The sequence below is a fragment of the Seriola dumerili genome, unplaced genomic scaffold (genome assembly GCF_002260705.1).
Source record: "Seriola dumerili isolate Sdu_G_001 unplaced genomic scaffold, Sdu_1.0 BDQW01000105.1, whole genome shotgun sequence".
Classification (NCBI taxonomy): Eukaryota; Metazoa; Chordata; class Actinopteri; order Carangiformes; family Carangidae; genus Seriola; species Seriola dumerili.
The window spans coordinates 1,059,459-1,075,781 of record NW_019174360.1 but is presented as its reverse complement, the minus strand read 5'-3'; the positions used below and the strand labels follow the sequence as shown (position 1 = coordinate 1,075,781).

Genomic DNA, 16,323 nt, shown 5'->3' with positions numbered 1-16,323 from the left:
GAGCTTCACATCAATTTCTAATAGAACTGTCAGCCTGTGTAACCTTTTAGATAACACGTAAAACTCCACCTGATCGGTCTGGTTGACAGTAAACAGTGTTTGCTTCTCATAAATACACAAGCAGCAGCAGCAGCAGTACGAAGACTGGAACTCCACAGCTTTAATCTGAAGCATTATTTTCTTGATTGACTGGTGGACTACTTTCTTTACAAGGTAAGAAGGTAATAACAACTTTCACATCTGAATTCCCAGTTGATTTTGGACTGCTACCTTACACATGCAGTATTTCTGACACGTTCAAAACACAGTGAAATAAAGTGCTACGATCTCTAAACGTCTCAGTAACTATTTGTACATAATTAGCGAAGCATCTTTTATTTACCAGACTGAAGGGATGTGGAGGAGACTGGCTCAGATCCTGGGCCTGCTGCTCTGCGTACTGGGCTGGGGCTTGGTGGGCTGCACCGTTGCTATGGACCGCTGGAGGTAACACATGAAGAGACAGATGCTGAAATGTTGAACTTGAAGGAGTGTGTGAAAATGATGTTTTATGGGAGTGACAATAATAAATAGATAATAAGTTCTGCTGAGAACACTACTCTCATGTCAGTGTACTAAATATGAAGCTACAGCAGAGAGTTAGCTTAGCATAAAGACTGGAAACAGGGGGAACAGCTAGCCTGGCTCTGTCCATAGGTAAACTGCTACAAATTCAAGGTGAGGGTCATGTGACTAATTGTTTTTTTTTAGTTGAAAGTCTGTGTTAGAAGCTGAAGGTGTGGAGTTTGATAAGGTGGGCAGGAGTTTGAGTTCTTCAGCTTGTGTTCATCATTATTATATAACTACTCACTGAAGAGTGGCCCAGCTGGGGGGTCAGGCGGGCTCGTCTGTGGTGGTGACAGCCTGGTTCTGGTCAGACCTGTGGAAGGACTGCTATGAAGACTCCACCGCTCTGGTGAACTGTGTGGACTTCGGGGTGTTGTGGACGGTCAAACGTGGGTACACGGACATAAATCAGTGATTTGCTCAGTAAAAAGAATGCATCAGTGTCACATAATATTTTAATAATGTGAATAAATACTGACCCCGGATGTGTGTTCGACTGTTATCCAGCGTACATCCAGGCAGTTAGGGGGCTCCTGATGATCGGCCTTTGCCTCGGCTTGATTGGCACAGTGCTCACATTTTTTGGAGTGGAGTGCACACACATTGGAGGAGACCAGAGAAGTAACGACCAGCTGCTAATAACGGCATCTGCTCTCCACCTGGTCGGCTGTGAGTATGAACTGTTTGTATTTACAAAGCCTCAGTTTACGTACGAGCAGCTTCTCAGATCATCTACTCACTGGCTTGTTGTCTTTTTTTCCCCATGTCATCGGCTTTCCCTCATGCAGGTGGATCAGACGTGGCTGGTTACTGTTTATACGTAAACAGAGTGGTTGCAGCTTTTTTACACAGCAAAGCAGATCCATCAAAACTGGGGTAACATTTGGTCTTTAAATAACACTCATTAATAAGACTGTAGCATATTATAACTGTTATCTCCTCAGCTATGAAATTGGACCACCCCTATATCTTGGCCTGGTGGGGAGTTTCCTTATTTTCCTTGGCTGTACAATTCACTGCGCAACTGTGTGCAGAGTTAAGCAACCCGAAAGGTTTGTTAACGCAACATTTATCTGAATCATTTCACTGTAAATTCTGACACATGCTTTCTTATTGCTGTTTCTGATTGAATAATATACTCCCTCTCCCTCTCCCTCTCTCTCCTGTTATCAGAGACAAAGACGAGGAAAAAGAAGAGTTAAGAATCTACAGAGGGTCAAATAGGTCACATGACTCCCAAAGTGTTTCTGCATACAAGGTGGCTTCTATTGTGATTGTGTAAAACAACAGATTAATTTGTAAATTTTTTCTATAATCTATATTTTTGTTACATCATAATTATTCATTGAATTGTTAAAAGTGCCCTGTAGAGTTTTCTACCAGCTCTTTTTATGACTGGGTGTAATAAGAAGTGTTTTAGCCCCAGAAACACTTGCATATAAAGAGAAGATTGACTGTAAACAATATCAGAATATGCTCTAAAGAAATCATTTCTAGTGGCCATTTTTCTAACTTCACCAAATAATTAAGAATTAAAGCACTGACACATTTCTGATGTAAGTACTTGCTGCACCTAGCTATTGTCCTGTTTAACAGCTTATCGTTTTTACTTTTCATAATGTTATAATCAATGCTTATAATCATGACGTTGAACTGATGACGTTTCAGAAATCTGCTACAGAAAATGACTCATCATTTCTCTTTGGGGATGCCAGACTAGTAAAAATAATTTGCAGATTATTCAATAATGAAAATATTATTATTGCAGGCACATATACATGTCTTTGTAAATTACTTTTGTTCCTATGCAACATAAAAGTAATGAAATATTTTGTTATTTTTTGAGTGTGGCAAATAGAAAGGTTACCATTTCTTTACTCATTATTTTTGGGTTGTAAACGTGTCAGAAAAGAATAAAAAGTGTTTGAAGACGGAATAAAATGGTTGATTTTGCAACAGTGAGGAAGTAAAAGTGTTAAGTATATCAGTAAAATGATCCAGAAAGACGTCATCCCTCACCGTTCCTGCCCGAGTCCTGGGAACATGAAGGATGCTTACTGGGCAAAACCGTCTAAAAGATAAGATGAGACACAAGCAAACATCCACACCTCCACATCAGCGATGACAGAGACAGACTTCAGTCCAGTTTCCCACACTGAGAAACAGTTAAAGCTCGGGCATTCCTCTCTATATTCAACACATCTTATACTTTTATCAGTTTTTGGTTGACGGCCAACACTCACCATGGTACAAAGGGCGGTGGTGATGTACATGGAGATTGGCTGCTTCGTGTCCTGTCTGTGCGGCTGGATCCTGGTGTGTTCCACTCTTCCCACGGAGTACTGGACTTTCTCTGAGGTGGGCAGCATCGTGTTGACCACCTCCAACTACTACTCCAACCTGTGGAAGGACTGCATCTCCGACACCACAGGGGTGTCCGACTGCAAGGACTACCCCTCCATGCTGGGCCTGCCTGGTAGGATCCTCTGAAACATTCAATATCAACCGTCAAAATTTCAAAATGTATTTAAGTATTTCATTTTTACTTCTCAACAGTTGAACAGATTTAGGGACTGTAGGGATGAGGAATGCTGAATCATATATTAAATGAATATTTTCTCCCAACCAGGACACCACCACAAAGAGTAAATATCAAATCAAACCAAAGTGACGTGACATAACTATTTTTATTTTTTAACAATACATCTAAAACTAGAAGAATAAATCGGGGAAGAGAAAAGTTAAATAGATCCTCACCAGTTCTCGCAAAAGATTTTAACTGAAGAAAAAAATCATAAATTCTAATACATTTCCAAAGTTAACTGGCTAGAGAACACAGTACAGGTTAATTGCTTTAATTACATTTAAATTTTGGAGCAAGTTATATTTAACATACTAATTTTCTTCATTTATTAAAATAAAACAAACTTGAAACCTCTTGCTGAACTTGCCTGTTTTCTTGCAGTGTACCTACACGCCTGCAGAGCGCTGGCGATCATTGCCGTCATCACCGGCTTCTTCGGAGGCGTCCTCACACTCATTGGGATGAAATGCACTAAAATAGGCGGGTCAGAGATTGCCAATGCGAGGGTGACCTTTGCAGGAGCTCTAACCTACCTGGTGTCAGGTTAAAAAAAATGTTTTGTATGTTTTTCAAGAACATTTAACTTGAATTTCTGTAAAACATGCATTCAGAAGGTTCAAAGTATGACATATTTTCTGTTAGGATCCTGTGGTTTGATCACCTACTCATGGTGGGCCAACAAAGTCGTAAGAGAATACTTGGATCCCCATTTCAGGGCACAGAAGTGAGTATGAATATTACAACAAGGTCCACTTAAGTGATATTTAAAGACAGGGATTTAAAAAGTGCATAAAAACAAACCTCACCTCGATATTTGCTGTTCAGATTTGAAATCGGAGCAGCAGTTTTCGTCGGCTTTGGAGGCACCATCCTTCTCCTCTCTGGAGGAGCAGTGCTGAGTTACTTCTCTGGAAAAGAAGGTATCCCATCAAGGTAAATATGAAACCTCCTAAACAGTCCTTTTATATTCATTATCAATAATTTGGACCACAGTAATTGCATAAGAGGTGAAATTGAGAATTACTTCACCATGTTAAATCCTCTCTCAATAATCAGTTCCCAGAAAAAGCCTCGGAGACCAGTCTCTTACGCCACCGCCCGGACCAGACGGACCTACATGCTGCCGGCCTCGTCATCCAGAGTGACTCTGGTGCCTCCTCTGTTTTATGAGGGCAGGAAGAGCCAAGCAACCAAAGCCACATCAAAGAGCCGCCAGACCTTCAGCAGGGACAGCTTCGTCTGAGAGGGGAACTCTGAGCTCGGAAAATGACTTTAAAGTTAAAGAGAGTTTGACATATTGGGAAATACTCCAAGTGGCTTTCTTAGCAAGAATGAGACGAGGAGACTGATAACACTCATGTCTGATTCAGTATGAAGTGAGACTCTGGTCTTGCTCTGTCTGATGTTTTTTGTTATTTCCAGACAGAACCAGGCTAGCTGTTTCCCCCTACTTCCACTGTTTATGCTAAGCAAAGCTAACTGGCTGCAGGTTCCAGCTTCATATTTAGCATACACATACAAAACAGGTGTCAATCTTCTCATCTCTAGACAAGACAGCGAATTAGCACTATTGGATGATTCCTTTAATAAGCTTTCTCGTAGAAATTAATTTCATGTCAGCCATAAAACTTGGTTGTGTGTTCAATGGAGGCAAAAAATGATAACAATATTGTTTCGCTAAACACATAAAGCTACTGTTGTATTTTCTCTATGCAAAGCAATAAGTTGGTGCTGCGTTTTTAAAAAAATTTATTTACAGTTGTTAGAATTTGTCTTTTATTGAAGAGTCTCCATTGCCTCATTCTTTCATGTCTATCTATCAGACGACAATATTTAAGTAGGCTTTGTAACAGGCTTATGACTGGGCGAGTTATGGCACCAGAGCCTTAGATCTGCTCAGGTGTACCTATAGATTACTTGGTCAACCTTCTGCACCACACCCAATGATTCAAGGAGGCCAGAGCTGTCAGGATAGGAAGTCATCACAGCTGTCACTGCCCATAAAAAACCCAGCTGCTCATATTACAAATCAGTTTCATAACCAAGTTAGCGGGTGAGATTGAGGCACTGAGGGTTTTATGTCTGCTGCCCCACAGTGTGACTGATGACAGTTGGTATTAATCTTAATGAGTCACACTTGTTCTGTAGGGTTAGGGTTTATGAACTAAAAAATATTTTAGAGGAGACGGTTCCAATTATTACTTTACAAGTAGCTGAAAGCTTGGAGGATTTCACACATTTTAAATCACCCATGAATACAGCCTCCATGTAAAATTATGCTTTTATTACAGGGGGTCTGCAGGGTTTACAAAGTCAAAAGACAGAGCTTTTAAGACATTTCTTATACCACATAGAACTAACGACTTTCTTTAATACCTGTTTCATGATCATAGTGGTTAAAATATGAGAACAATGCCAGAAAAATGATCAAATAATAAGTCAAAGACACACGTAATTCAAAAGCTCAGCATACAGCCTTTTTAAAATATGTGAATACCCTATATTACACTCATAGACTGCATGTGAATATAGGCTTAGCCATAGGTTTCTGACCAGCTGTTTTGAAGTTCAAATGAGCTGGCTGCGACGCGGTCGCCATCTTGGCGGTGCCTAACCCTGTTTAACTCCCGGCTAATCTAAAAATAGGCAAAGAGTTGGGGCGTAAATGGAGCCGAGACTTCGGTGCATGTCGGTTTAATAACTGGCAAGCACGCGCACACGTTAGCATTGTAAGCACAACCGGGCGTCTTGCTAGATGGCTAACCCAAGGCTAATACATTAACTGGCTAATTGACAAGTTAACGAGCTAAGCTAACAAGGTAGCGCAGACGCGTTACCTGCCAATAAGTGCTACCATATAAATAACACTATTATTTCACTCACCTTAAAAAACAGCACAGATATCCTCGTGTTCGGTTAGCACATTAGCCACAAAACAAACCATAATATGTGTCCCTTACTTGCATGACAAATCTTCCAAACGTCACAAACACGGCCAGAGGTCATGGTCAGTTACTCCACACCCATCTGTCACTCAAAGAGGCCACGCCCTCAACTTTGACCGTTAAAATTTAAACAGGCGAGTTATTTAAAAATTGAATTCCGGTACAGTTGTGATGAAGTTGGAAATTATCGATGGAAACCAAAACTGTTTTTGTGGCACTTGAGTGTTGGCTTCCTTGAACCTTGATGACACATGACTGGATTGTCATGTTTCATGCATCAATTTGCACATATGTGTTTCACAAAGAAATCTTTTTATTGCTTGTATAAATATTTTCTATACAAAATCACAGCTCATCGCTCCATTTAGCACATGAAGGCATTATAAAATTTGATATACAAAATTTTACACAAACCACATACAGTACTTCATTTGGGGTGTTGGTTACATTTAATAGAATATACGAAACTGAATCTATTAAAAGATGAACACTGAAAAGGTGTAAGGCAAGCAGAGGATTGGCACAAGGCGTACGATGAGACTCACAAAGTCAATCAACGTGTAATCCCGTTTATCCCTAACATATTTATTAAATGAGAAATCTGAATCCTGAACAGACTCACTCCCTTTGTTAAGTATTGCTCATGTTTGTATTGTAGCTTCCATGTAAAAGTATAAAATATGGCTATTTGGCAAGGACTGTGGATGTCAGAGGAGTTGATTGAGGTCTTTATTTCTGTGCTTGGCATAGTGCTACATCACCTGATCAGCTCTAGTGTTTACTGTATTTATTGCTAATGTCTTCAGAGTCACTGATGTCACTGAGGGAGCAGAGGCTGCTCTTCAGGGTGCTTCCCGTCCCGGCTTCAGTCAGACCTGCTGGTAACAGGACAGCTGCTTTACACATAGGACAAGTCTACAATACAGTCACGATCATTATACTCCAACATATTTTCTCACAGACATCACAAAGGGCACTGACCTGATTTGGGAGCCTTTCCTGTGGAGGTCCCCCACACGCTGGTGCTGGGTGAGTCCAGACTCTTCCTCAGCGATCCAGAGCCGTGAGCTGGTTTAGACATTTCCTGTCGTTCCTCTAAGGAGGAGACCATCCACTCACTGCTCTCCTCTAGATCTGTGTACTGTCACCATGAAGAGAAACAATATTCACTGATTTACGTTCAGTAAAACTTGCTCGAGGCTAACACTGCTTGTTTTACTACATAATAATGTCAGTGAACCAGAGCTCTGCACTGAGGTCCCATCATCTCACCGTCAGTTCCTGCACCTCATCTTTACGCTCTGGTAAGATGCTGACGCCCCCTGCTGGTTTCTTCACTGCTCTGTCTGCAAACTGCTCCATTTTTCTGGCTAGGACGTTGATTTTGTTCTCTACAAAAAACAGGCAATTCATAACATATATTTATGTGGTTTGATTAGTTCCGTTTCCATTTCTACATAATATAATAAAAACTTTGTTCTGATGATTTTTTCAGATTTCAGATCGTAATTTTCATAGACTAAACACCATGTTAACAAACAAAATATAAAACACAATAAGGACAAAACAATGAGGTTAAACGTTCCTCAATAATGTTCTCAATTAACATTTAACTTTTGGCTTATATGGCACTAAATGCCAAGTACTTTTCCCTATTACTCAATATGCTTATATTCATACATTCAAACAACATGTGTGTTGTTGTGTTATAAAGGCGGCAGAACCTAAAAATCACATGCTGACATACTTTTGACTCACTATACCACTTCAGTATGAACTGATCTGACATTTTTGCTGTTTTGAGTCTCCATAAAAAACACAAAACACCACCAAAAAAAACCTGGACTCAGTCGAGACTGAAGAACAAATGAAAATCTAACATCTACAGGTAACATCAATTTTCAGTATTGAGTAATAAAGATAAACATATTTCAATGTCTGGTGTGAGTTGGCCTTTTTGAAAACTTACCTTTACCAAAGTTTCTCTTATCCACGTTGCCGTTCTGGTCTCTGTAACCCTGGAGCTGCTTGGGGTCAATCTCCTGTAGCTCGCTGACCTCGGACCAATCGTCCTCGTCGCTCTCCATCTTTGAGACTGCGGTCTTGGTCACAACACCCACTGACCCCCAGGACTGCTGGGGGTTGGAGGAGAACGACTGCCTGACGGCGGCCTGCCTGGCCTGGACCGGACTGGCTTTGCTCGATCTGATTTGGACTGGGGTCGCCTGGTTTAGTCTGGGCTGTGGTGATTTGCCCCTCTGGTGTTTCGGGGGCTGTTCCTCCTCCATGTCTGTGTCCTCTTCTTTAGATTCCTCATCTGAACTGAAAGGAGGAGTCCTCAAGAATCACAGAAATGAGCTTTTAACTTACCTGAAACATTAAGCGCTTTGTGCATTGTGCCTGTTAAATACACAACATATAAATAAATAGTCCATGCACTGCATTCTTGCTCCATTCTACTACAAAACAATTTCATTTAACACAAAGTTCTTGTCTTTACCTGGTTGTGAAGGTCCTCACAGCAGATTTGGTGTTGGGCGTAGATGTCTTGGGTTGGGTGGTGCTCTTGGTCCTTGGGGCTGGCTGGGGGGTCTTGGACTGTTTGACTGCAGGTCTGGACGTCACCTGGGTGGCTCTGGAGGGAAGGCTACTGGACCGAGGCCGGATCTGCAGAACTACACACACACAAAAACAGATAATGCAATTAGCTGATCAGTCGCAGAGTGTGTCACAGCTTAAATCAGCTTAGACGGCGGCAAACACGCTTCCACAGATTAGACTGGTAGCATTGGATGTACACACAGTCAAAACCAATTACTACAAATTAGGCAAAACTAAAGTAAACTCAATCATAATAAGCCATGAATGCAGCAGTGAGCAACGATGATCTAGCTGAAATGAACTAAAGTCACAGTGTAGTGCAGCGTGCTTCTTTTTGGTCAATGGGCTGAATGACAATATAAACAGATGATGTCATATGCCAAGAGGCGTTTTGATGACTCAGTCCTGGGAAGCACCTTGAACTGAGTGTCTGGATCTGGCCTGTGACTCAGCAGCAGGGTCGCTGCCTCTCCTCTGACCGCCCAGCTTCTGTTCCACAGTGCCGGCGATCTCCTCTCGATGGCGCCAGTAGTCCGGCATCCCCTTCGCTATGCTCTCCCGCTTCGAGTGCACCCTGGCCATGATGGAAGTGAGCTCCTTGCTCTTCAGACCGCTCTGATCCTGAGAAGAAGCAGAGGGAATACAATCTAGTTTCTAGGGTTGTACAGAGGCAGAGAAAGGGATGACATATATTTAAGTAGAGAGAATGTTTCTTATAGATCGTATGTTGTATAAAGTGTGTAAGAACGTACAGACTTGATCCCCAGGTTCTCCAGCTTCTTAATAACAGCCAGCTCCAGCTCTGGTCGCATCTCTTTCTTAATGTTGGGGTTCCTTTTCAGAGCGCTGGTGGTCACCCTCTGCTTCTCCGCTGCAGGCTCAGGCTTCTTCTCCACTGGTCTTCTCTCGGAGATGCTCGAGTCTGCAAAAAGAAATCTCCCTCAGTCTTGTGTTGAGAATCAAGCTCCAGTCACAGGCGGTGGAGTCATATGTACAAAAGATAAAAATGAGCATGCATTCGGCAGTTTTCACAGCAAGCTCCATGCCACAGGTTCAGTCTGGGAGATGGACGTGACCGCCATGAGGAAAGGCATGAGAGGAAAAATGTCTGCACGTTTACCTGCCACAAACAAGGCGACAGATGGACGTAATGATTGTATAACTGACATGAGCTGGCTTTTTCCACAAAGCTTCCTTGTGATAAGATGATCTCCAATGTCTTTCATGTCAGTGTGGAGTAAGATGATCTCAGTCTCGAAACACAAAGAGCTGCCCAGAGCAGACTGATGCATCCATGCAGGTAGCATGCAGTCGACCGGCTCTGTTGCTTTAACTGTCCGTTTTACCTTTCTCCTCTTCTGACAGCTCCTGTATGGGATCCAGGTTAAGAGCAAAGACTGGCTCCTCTAATTGGACAGCACACGAGGTCAAAGGTCATTGGAAGTCAGACAAAACAGGCGTTAACAGAGCGGGAATGTGGTAACAGTACTGCTCCCTGAAACAGCATAATGTAAATCCTTCATGCAGGTAAAAGCACATGCTCAGCCTCTCAGTGACAGTGACAGTGTTTTCATTGGTTCCTACCAACTTACCAAGTACAACTCTCTTTGGTTTAGGCTCTGGAGCTGCTGCACTGACTGAAACACAGAGAACAGGATGAACACATCAGGATCACACATGCAGTTTCCTTCAGTGATACATTTTTCTGATGAAAAAAGGAGGGAAAGGAATCCATACCTGGTACTTCCACTACTCTGATGGGCGGATTTGAGGAAATATTCCTTATCTGTAAGTTGAAAAAATTAACACTTATTACACCTCGTGATCGCACATGAAAAATAATTTATTTCCTGAATAAATAAGCTATAATTCTTAAGATTCTCATGAAGCTAAACCCCATCCATTCTTTATTGATAGTAACAGTCTGTTTTCCATATCGGTACTGATACTAAAACCTTAACTTTGACCCGATTCTTGATGATACTTTTTTCTATATCAATCTATTAAAATCCATTTCAGCAAAAAGAAAATAACAATACACTTCATGCTACAAATGATTAGTTAGTTTTATTTTTAAGCTCTGCCTCTTTACACACTCAAACATGTCAGTGTGTCCATAAAAGTGTCTACGTCTGATACGCAGCCCTGATCAGAGCTGTATTAAGTCAATGCTAATGCTAACCCAACATTTGCTCCTCCAAATTAAAAGCACTCTGGTATTTACACGATCCCTCTGAGTGTAAATTGAATTACCTCATAACTCCTACTCATTGGACATCCCCAGACTATGACAGTGTACAGATAATTTCAGCCTGTATGGACATTTCTGTTATTTCCGTTGCTATGGACACCGGAGGTACAGCATATCTAATGTTTGATTATATGTCAGTGGCTGTGTTGGGGTGGGGGCTTCTGACCTGTGTGAAGCCGTCTCCTGGGTGTGTTTGTTTGTATATGAACATTTTTTTTTATTCATCTCTCAGTTTAGCTATGATCAGGATTGTTTATCCAAAATGTGTCTGTAAAAAGATGTGGACCATGTTTTTCTATTTAAATACAAACATGACACCCCCCCCCCAGTAGACTGTTTCAGCTTTCAGCCACTTATCTAAAAACATGGAGATATTCCAGGAAAACAGCTGCACTGCGGCACCTGTCAGATGTACAGTACCATCATATCTCAGTCCAGCTCAATCTGAGCCCGTGAAGCAAATACAGGATATCCTGAACAAGGGCCGAACCTCCGCCTCACTTCCTCTGCCGACATAATCGCAGTGGGCGGTGAGGACTGTGTGAGTGGTGAGCGAGTATTAACCTGCTCCCTCTGAGCCTTGATGGTTTGCTCCTTCTCATGCAGCCGCCTCCCCAGCTCCTGCTGCAGCCTCTGGCTCAGCTCCTGGTGCTCGGACACAGACGACTGCATTCTGCTCAGCTCGTTCAGCAGCTGGAAAACAATAAGAGGAGAATACATGTTCTACCAAAAGCTAGTTAAATGGTTCACATATAGGTGCTTAAATGATATAATTAGGACTTCACCATACCTGATTCTTCTCAGTCTCATGTTGAGCCTTAATTTCGTAAAGCCTGGATTCCCACTTTTTATCCTAGAAAAGAATATTTGGGGCATTTTAGGGGATGAAATCATTTGTAGGTTGTAAAATATGATCTTCCTCCTACACTGACCTGTTTCTTCATCTGGTGTTCCAGCTTCTGGATGGCTTGTATCTGCATCTCTTTGTAGATGTCCAGGTCTCTCTCGGGCTGTGACTGAACAGGGCTGGGGGATTTTTCATGCTTGGAGGTCTGATTCTGATTTGCTTCCTATGAATGAAAATACATGTGAAACTAGTGTTAATAAAAGATATCCTGAAGCCAAAATGAAGCTACTGAAGGGATTATCCAAGTATCCTTTTCCTACATTGAGAGCATGAATGTTTCGGGTGTAGAGAAACTCCATCTCTCTGCGCATGCCGTCCCTGCTGTCTTCTATCTTCCTCTCCATGCGAGCCATCTCCTCGGCCTTAAAGCGGTCCAGTTCTCTGAGCAGGTCTTTGTGCATGGACTGCTGCTCTTTTTCCTGGGATTACACGCAGAGACGAGCGTCATTAGTCACAACTCACTGGCATAGAAGCAGAAACTTAAATGGCCTCACTCAGACTCAACTTCACACACGATGGGATGGACCATATCAATCCCAATCGCTATGGTTACATGCATAAAAGGCAGGGAAATTAATTTGTAGTATAAAAATTGAATCTAAAAAGCGAGTCATCATGCGGCCTGTGTAGTGCAAACAATAAACAGTGGCTGCTTCTTTTAATGTGAGATGAAAGCTCTGCTGTCGAAACAGATCTGCTCTGTCAAACAGGCCAATTTATTTTTCATCTCATAAGTTCACTCCACCTCAGCACCAGATAGTGTTCCTCTCTCTTCATGAGTGGTTGTTATTAGATGTTAAAAGGTCATATTTATTGGAACCATGTGTTTCCACTGTTATCTAGATTTATAAGAAATCATGTAAAAGCTTTGACGTTAACAGAGAAAACAGATTTGCAGGAGAAAGCGTTTTTAAGTGACTCACTGTCCGTGCAGCAGGAAGCAGAGCTTGCTCCTGCGACAGTTTTCTGGTTTTCCTACCTGAGCTGTTTTGGCTTGCAAGGTCTGTTGCTGTTGAACGATCTGCTCCTTCAGGCTGCTGATCTCCAGTTTGAGGCTTTCAATCTGAGATTTCTTTTCACTGTCTGACCGCAACTCTGGAAGGAAGTAAAACAAGGGGGGAAAAAAATGATAATGCATGTATTCTGCTCTATTGCTATACATGCTCTATTCCTAAATTGTCATCTTCCTCTTTGCCATTTCGTCCAGTGCTAGAAATCTATCTGACTCCTACCTTTTCTATGTTTTATCACACTCTCTCTCTCTCTCTCTCTCTGTCCTTCTCCTAAACTGCTCAGCAAACCTTTATGAGAGTCTGACTTACGGATCTCATACTCATCAGGGTGACGGCGCTGCATGTGATTCTGGAGAAAGGAGGAATTGAGGAAGGATTTATCACATTGTGGACACTAAAAGAAACAAACACACGAAAAACAGATATTAATAAATCATGTTGTGCGTTTTTGAGAAAGACAGCAAGTCTCTAGAAAATAGACTCCCAATACTGAGGAAACAGGAGAATGTAAGCACAGTTTAGATGAACTGAGGCATGAGGGAGATCACTGAGTGTCTATTATATAGGGAGATGTGAATGAGTGAATGAGGTTTGAAGCACAACATAAAGACGCTGATCACAGGAGCATCCGCTGAGTTCAGGGCATGTGTTTTCAAACAGATGGATAGCGTGAGTGATGCTGATTTGCTCCCTGCTGCAGGCGTCACCACACTCCAGCTCACTAACACTTAACAACGAGAGGGGATGCAGCCTCTGCTCCACACACACACTCACACACATGTACTCACACATCATACGCTACATTTAAGTCTTCTGCTCATGACTTCATTCAATGTTAAACCTGCTGCCACTGATATCTCGTCGCACCAGATGGTAGCAAAGATTCAAAGGCAGCCACATGACACTGAGACGTGAGGCTCTGCTGAGCAGGTCTTTATGATGCAGTTACACTGTTACTGGTTTGGAATAACTGTGGAAATTAAATTAGTCTTCAAAGAGAGCGCTGCCTGTGTGTTTCTCTGTAGTACTTGTGGACATTTGCTGTGACAAACAACAAATGCCAAAAGTCTGCGAGGGATACACAAACACATGGCCTCTCTATCAATTATTGAGCCACCTCTGTTAGCTGAGCTGGTAGCGCACACCTAGCAACCACATGCTGTCATGACACACTATATCCGTTGCCCTGGCAACAGCTTGCCCAGGTCAGCGGCAGCCGTACACTCAAAGAACAGAGGGAGATTTTTGATTTGTGCTATAAATAACCTGAAGGCAACAGAACTACGCTGCCCAACAAAGACATCAGATAAAGTCACAGTACCTAATATATACAATATTCGACACCACAGTCAAAGGACAAAATGCTGTACAAGGACATGTTTATATGAAGGTGGGAGTCAGCCAGTCATGTTGATTACTGCTCTTGTCACCCTTTTGTTAATGGATTAACAAAACTAATTGCCACCAGATGACACCATCTGCTCTCCAGCTCTAAATCCTATTCTTCCAGTCTGGAAACAAAGCTTATTATAACCATACCATGACAACTCAGCCATGGCAGGTTTCGTAGAACATAGTACTCGTTTCTCCTTCTTCTATTTCCCTTTTTTTCTCTCCAAACACTGGTCTGAAATGCACAAAGCGGGAGCTGTGAATAGATCTTGGGAACAATGACAGAGCTGAGGCTCGGAGGAGGAGGAGTGAAGGGGGTGGGGGTGATGGAGCTAGCTGTCTGCTTGCCATACATGTGTGAAATGCAAATGGTGACCAATACCCCCCCAGAGAGTGAGCGTTTAGCGTGTCAGCAGTACCTTCTGGCTGCTGATGAGTCGAGGCGCCAGCAAGGACTGTTGGGTGCGAATAACCTTCTTCCTCTGCTTGAGCTCTGTGGTCAGCGTCTTCACCTTCTCCTCCTGCTTGTTCTGCTGAGCCAGCAGCTGCTCGCGCTCACTGCCGGCAGCCGCCAGCCTCTCCTCCGCCGCTCGCAGGTTGTGGGTGAGGAATTCCTGGCAGTGCAGCAGCCACTCCACTGTGAGCTGGGCCAGCCGTAAGAGCTTGACCAGAGCCGGGTCCACGGGGCTCTGGCACCGCTGGCATCGCTCCCCATCCAAGCTGCAGAATGTCACTGTGCCGATGTGCTCCTGAAGGGTGTCCACGTCCAGCTGGCTCACCACCAGGTCTATGTCCACGGCGTTAATCCGCCGCCAGTCCACGCTTTCCCTGCGCGGGCGGAACTTGAAGGGGAGAACAGTGGAGGCTCCGCTGGATGGAGTCATGCCTGGTGCGGGTACAGAGTGGCCGTTTACAGAGTGCTGGCTGAGCGGGGAATTCAACAGGGACGGGATCCCTGCTGATGAGTGGGTCCCTTGGGTGTCACTTGTGTAGGGGTAGTAGACTCCGGCGTGAAATGGCTGTATCAAGGACAAAAGAGAGATTATAAACCCTGATTTAAAAGAGATACACAATGCAAGGCTGAACAATTCACACTAGCATCCACACACAATCACAGGAAGAGAGAGTGAAAGAAAAAAGGCATCATTTGCTGCAGCGAGGTAAAACAGCAGAGCACAGATTCCACCACTGCTGATTCAATCTACCTATAATGCAGATGCTGACCTGATGCAGCCGTGCTCTCCTTACCATCTTCGACTGATTCTGCCTTCACGGGGAGAGGGGAAATCGAAGACCCGTCGTTTCTCTCCGGTTCCGCCCCCTTGCAGGCAACTCAACGCGACAACGCCGAGGCTGGGCGTCCGCCACGTTACCATGGAGACACAGACGAGCGTCCCTAGGGAGAGAAATGTTATCAAAACACCGAGAGCAATCAGCTCCATGTTTCCCTACAGTGTGTGGAAGGTGAGCCGTGTCTTATGGGAATGACAGCGATGCATTTGAAAGCTTTTATGAACAAAAAATATCTCCCCTCTCTCTACATCAGCTGTGTGTGAAACTGAATAATAGCGTATCTGCAAATTGAGCACGAATAAAATGGTTTCCTTGCTAACAGGACAAACCGCTCAACGGCTGGCATCACGTTTCCGAAACAATCATTTCATGCTGGGGCAAGCTTCTTTTTTTTTATCCCCTTGCTTTGACCTCAACCCAAACAATGGCCACACATGTTTGAACTTGTCTGAGAAACGGTTCAGATCTCTATCTAGGACTTAACTCTACTTTTAAGGACAAAACATTTCATAAAACATGCAGCTATTCGTGAAGTCTCAGCTCACGCGCTTTTAACGGCTCACGTCTTTCGCCTGGCTACGTTAGCTAACGGACATTTTTCTTTTTTAGTCAACGTGTTGGGCAAAACTTTAAAAACAACGTACAACATTATTGTACACCACCAACAATTGTGACAATTAAATGTTTACTTTTACACTACACTACTCCATTACAGCAACTCACCGTGGTGT

At 43.1% G+C, this 16,323-nt stretch overlaps 3 protein-coding genes across 4 annotated transcripts; 2 read left to right on the top strand and 1 right to left on the bottom strand.

The window, feature by feature from the left end:
- The first annotated feature begins 153 nt into the window (after positions 1 to 153).
- LOC111222662 (claudin-10-like) lies at positions 154 to 1,888 on the top strand. Its single transcript, XM_022746463.1, has 7 exons — positions 154 to 213; positions 386 to 486; positions 856 to 995; positions 1,114 to 1,275; positions 1,395 to 1,482; positions 1,551 to 1,658; positions 1,780 to 1,888. Exons 2-7 carry the CDS (start codon positions 395 to 397, stop codon positions 1,886 to 1,888), a joined length of 699 nt encoding a protein of 232 aa, XP_022602184.1. The 5' UTR covers positions 154 to 213; positions 386 to 394.
- An 854-nt stretch (positions 1,889 to 2,742) lies between these two features.
- LOC111222746 (claudin-10-like) lies at positions 2,743 to 4,898 on the top strand. Its single transcript, XM_022746580.1, has 5 exons — positions 2,743 to 3,082; positions 3,572 to 3,733; positions 3,833 to 3,914; positions 4,016 to 4,123; positions 4,247 to 4,898. Exons 1-5 carry the CDS (start codon positions 2,851 to 2,853, stop codon positions 4,431 to 4,433), a joined length of 771 nt encoding a protein of 256 aa, XP_022602301.1. The 5' UTR covers positions 2,743 to 2,850; the 3' UTR covers positions 4,434 to 4,898.
- Positions 4,899 to 6,458: 1,560 nt separating this feature from the next.
- On the bottom strand, positions 6,459 to 15,611 carry LOC111222727 (zinc finger protein Dzip1-like). Of its 2 annotated transcripts, none has more exons than XM_022746550.1 (17): positions 15,548 to 15,611; positions 14,719 to 15,318; positions 13,217 to 13,301; positions 12,874 to 12,989; positions 12,155 to 12,313; positions 11,920 to 12,057; positions 11,778 to 11,840; positions 11,552 to 11,680; positions 10,474 to 10,522; positions 10,329 to 10,373; positions 9,489 to 9,658; positions 9,153 to 9,357; positions 8,636 to 8,810; positions 8,105 to 8,472; positions 7,408 to 7,526; positions 7,117 to 7,276; positions 6,459 to 7,013 (listed from the first exon to the last, which is right to left on the bottom strand). In XM_022746550.1, the coding sequence occupies exons 1-17, from the start codon at positions 15,548 to 15,550 to the stop codon at positions 6,907 to 6,909; spliced, it is 2,691 nt and encodes an 896-aa protein (XP_022602271.1). In that variant the 5' UTR covers positions 15,551 to 15,611; the 3' UTR covers positions 6,459 to 6,906. The 2 variants fall into 2 exon arrangements, with proteins under 2 accessions (XP_022602271.1, XP_022602272.1); XM_022746551.1 differs by having other exon boundaries at positions 6,459 to 7,010.
- Positions 15,612 to 16,323: the final 712 nt, after the last annotated feature.

What these genes read in the sequence shown, in the direction of transcription:
- LOC111222662 (XM_022746463.1), top strand. Translation starts at nt 395, where the DNA reads ATGTGGAGGAGACTGGCTCAGATCCTGGGCCTGCTGCTCTGCGTACTG. An exon ending in TGCTCTCCACCTGGTCGGCT is followed by an intron (nt 1,276 to 1,394) that starts GTGAGTATGAAC and finishes TCCCTCATGCAG; the next exon opens with GTGGATCAGACGTGGCTGGT. An exon ending in AGAGTTAAGCAACCCGAAAG is followed by an intron (nt 1,659 to 1,779) that starts GTTTGTTAACGC and finishes TCCTGTTATCAG; the next exon opens with AGACAAAGACGAGGAAAAAG.
- LOC111222746 (XM_022746580.1), top strand. Translation starts at nt 2,851, where the DNA reads ATGGTACAAAGGGCGGTGGTGATGTACATGGAGATTGGCTGCTTCGTG. An exon ending in TCTAACCTACCTGGTGTCAG is followed by an intron (nt 3,734 to 3,832) that starts GTTAAAAAAAAT and finishes ATTTTCTGTTAG; the next exon opens with GATCCTGTGGTTTGATCACC. An exon ending in AAAGAAGGTATCCCATCAAG is followed by an intron (nt 4,124 to 4,246) that starts GTAAATATGAAA and finishes CTCAATAATCAG; the next exon opens with TTCCCAGAAAAAGCCTCGGA.
- LOC111222727 (XM_022746550.1), bottom strand. An exon ending in AACACCAGATGAAGAAACAG is followed by an intron (nt 11,841 to 11,919) that starts GTCAGTGTAGGA and finishes ATTCTTTTCTAG; the next exon opens with GATAAAAAGTGGGAATCCAG. An exon ending in AGAACCTGGGGATCAAGTCT is followed by an intron (nt 9,358 to 9,488) that starts GTACGTTCTTAC and finishes GCTTCTTCTCAG; the next exon opens with GATCAGAGCGGTCTGAAGAG.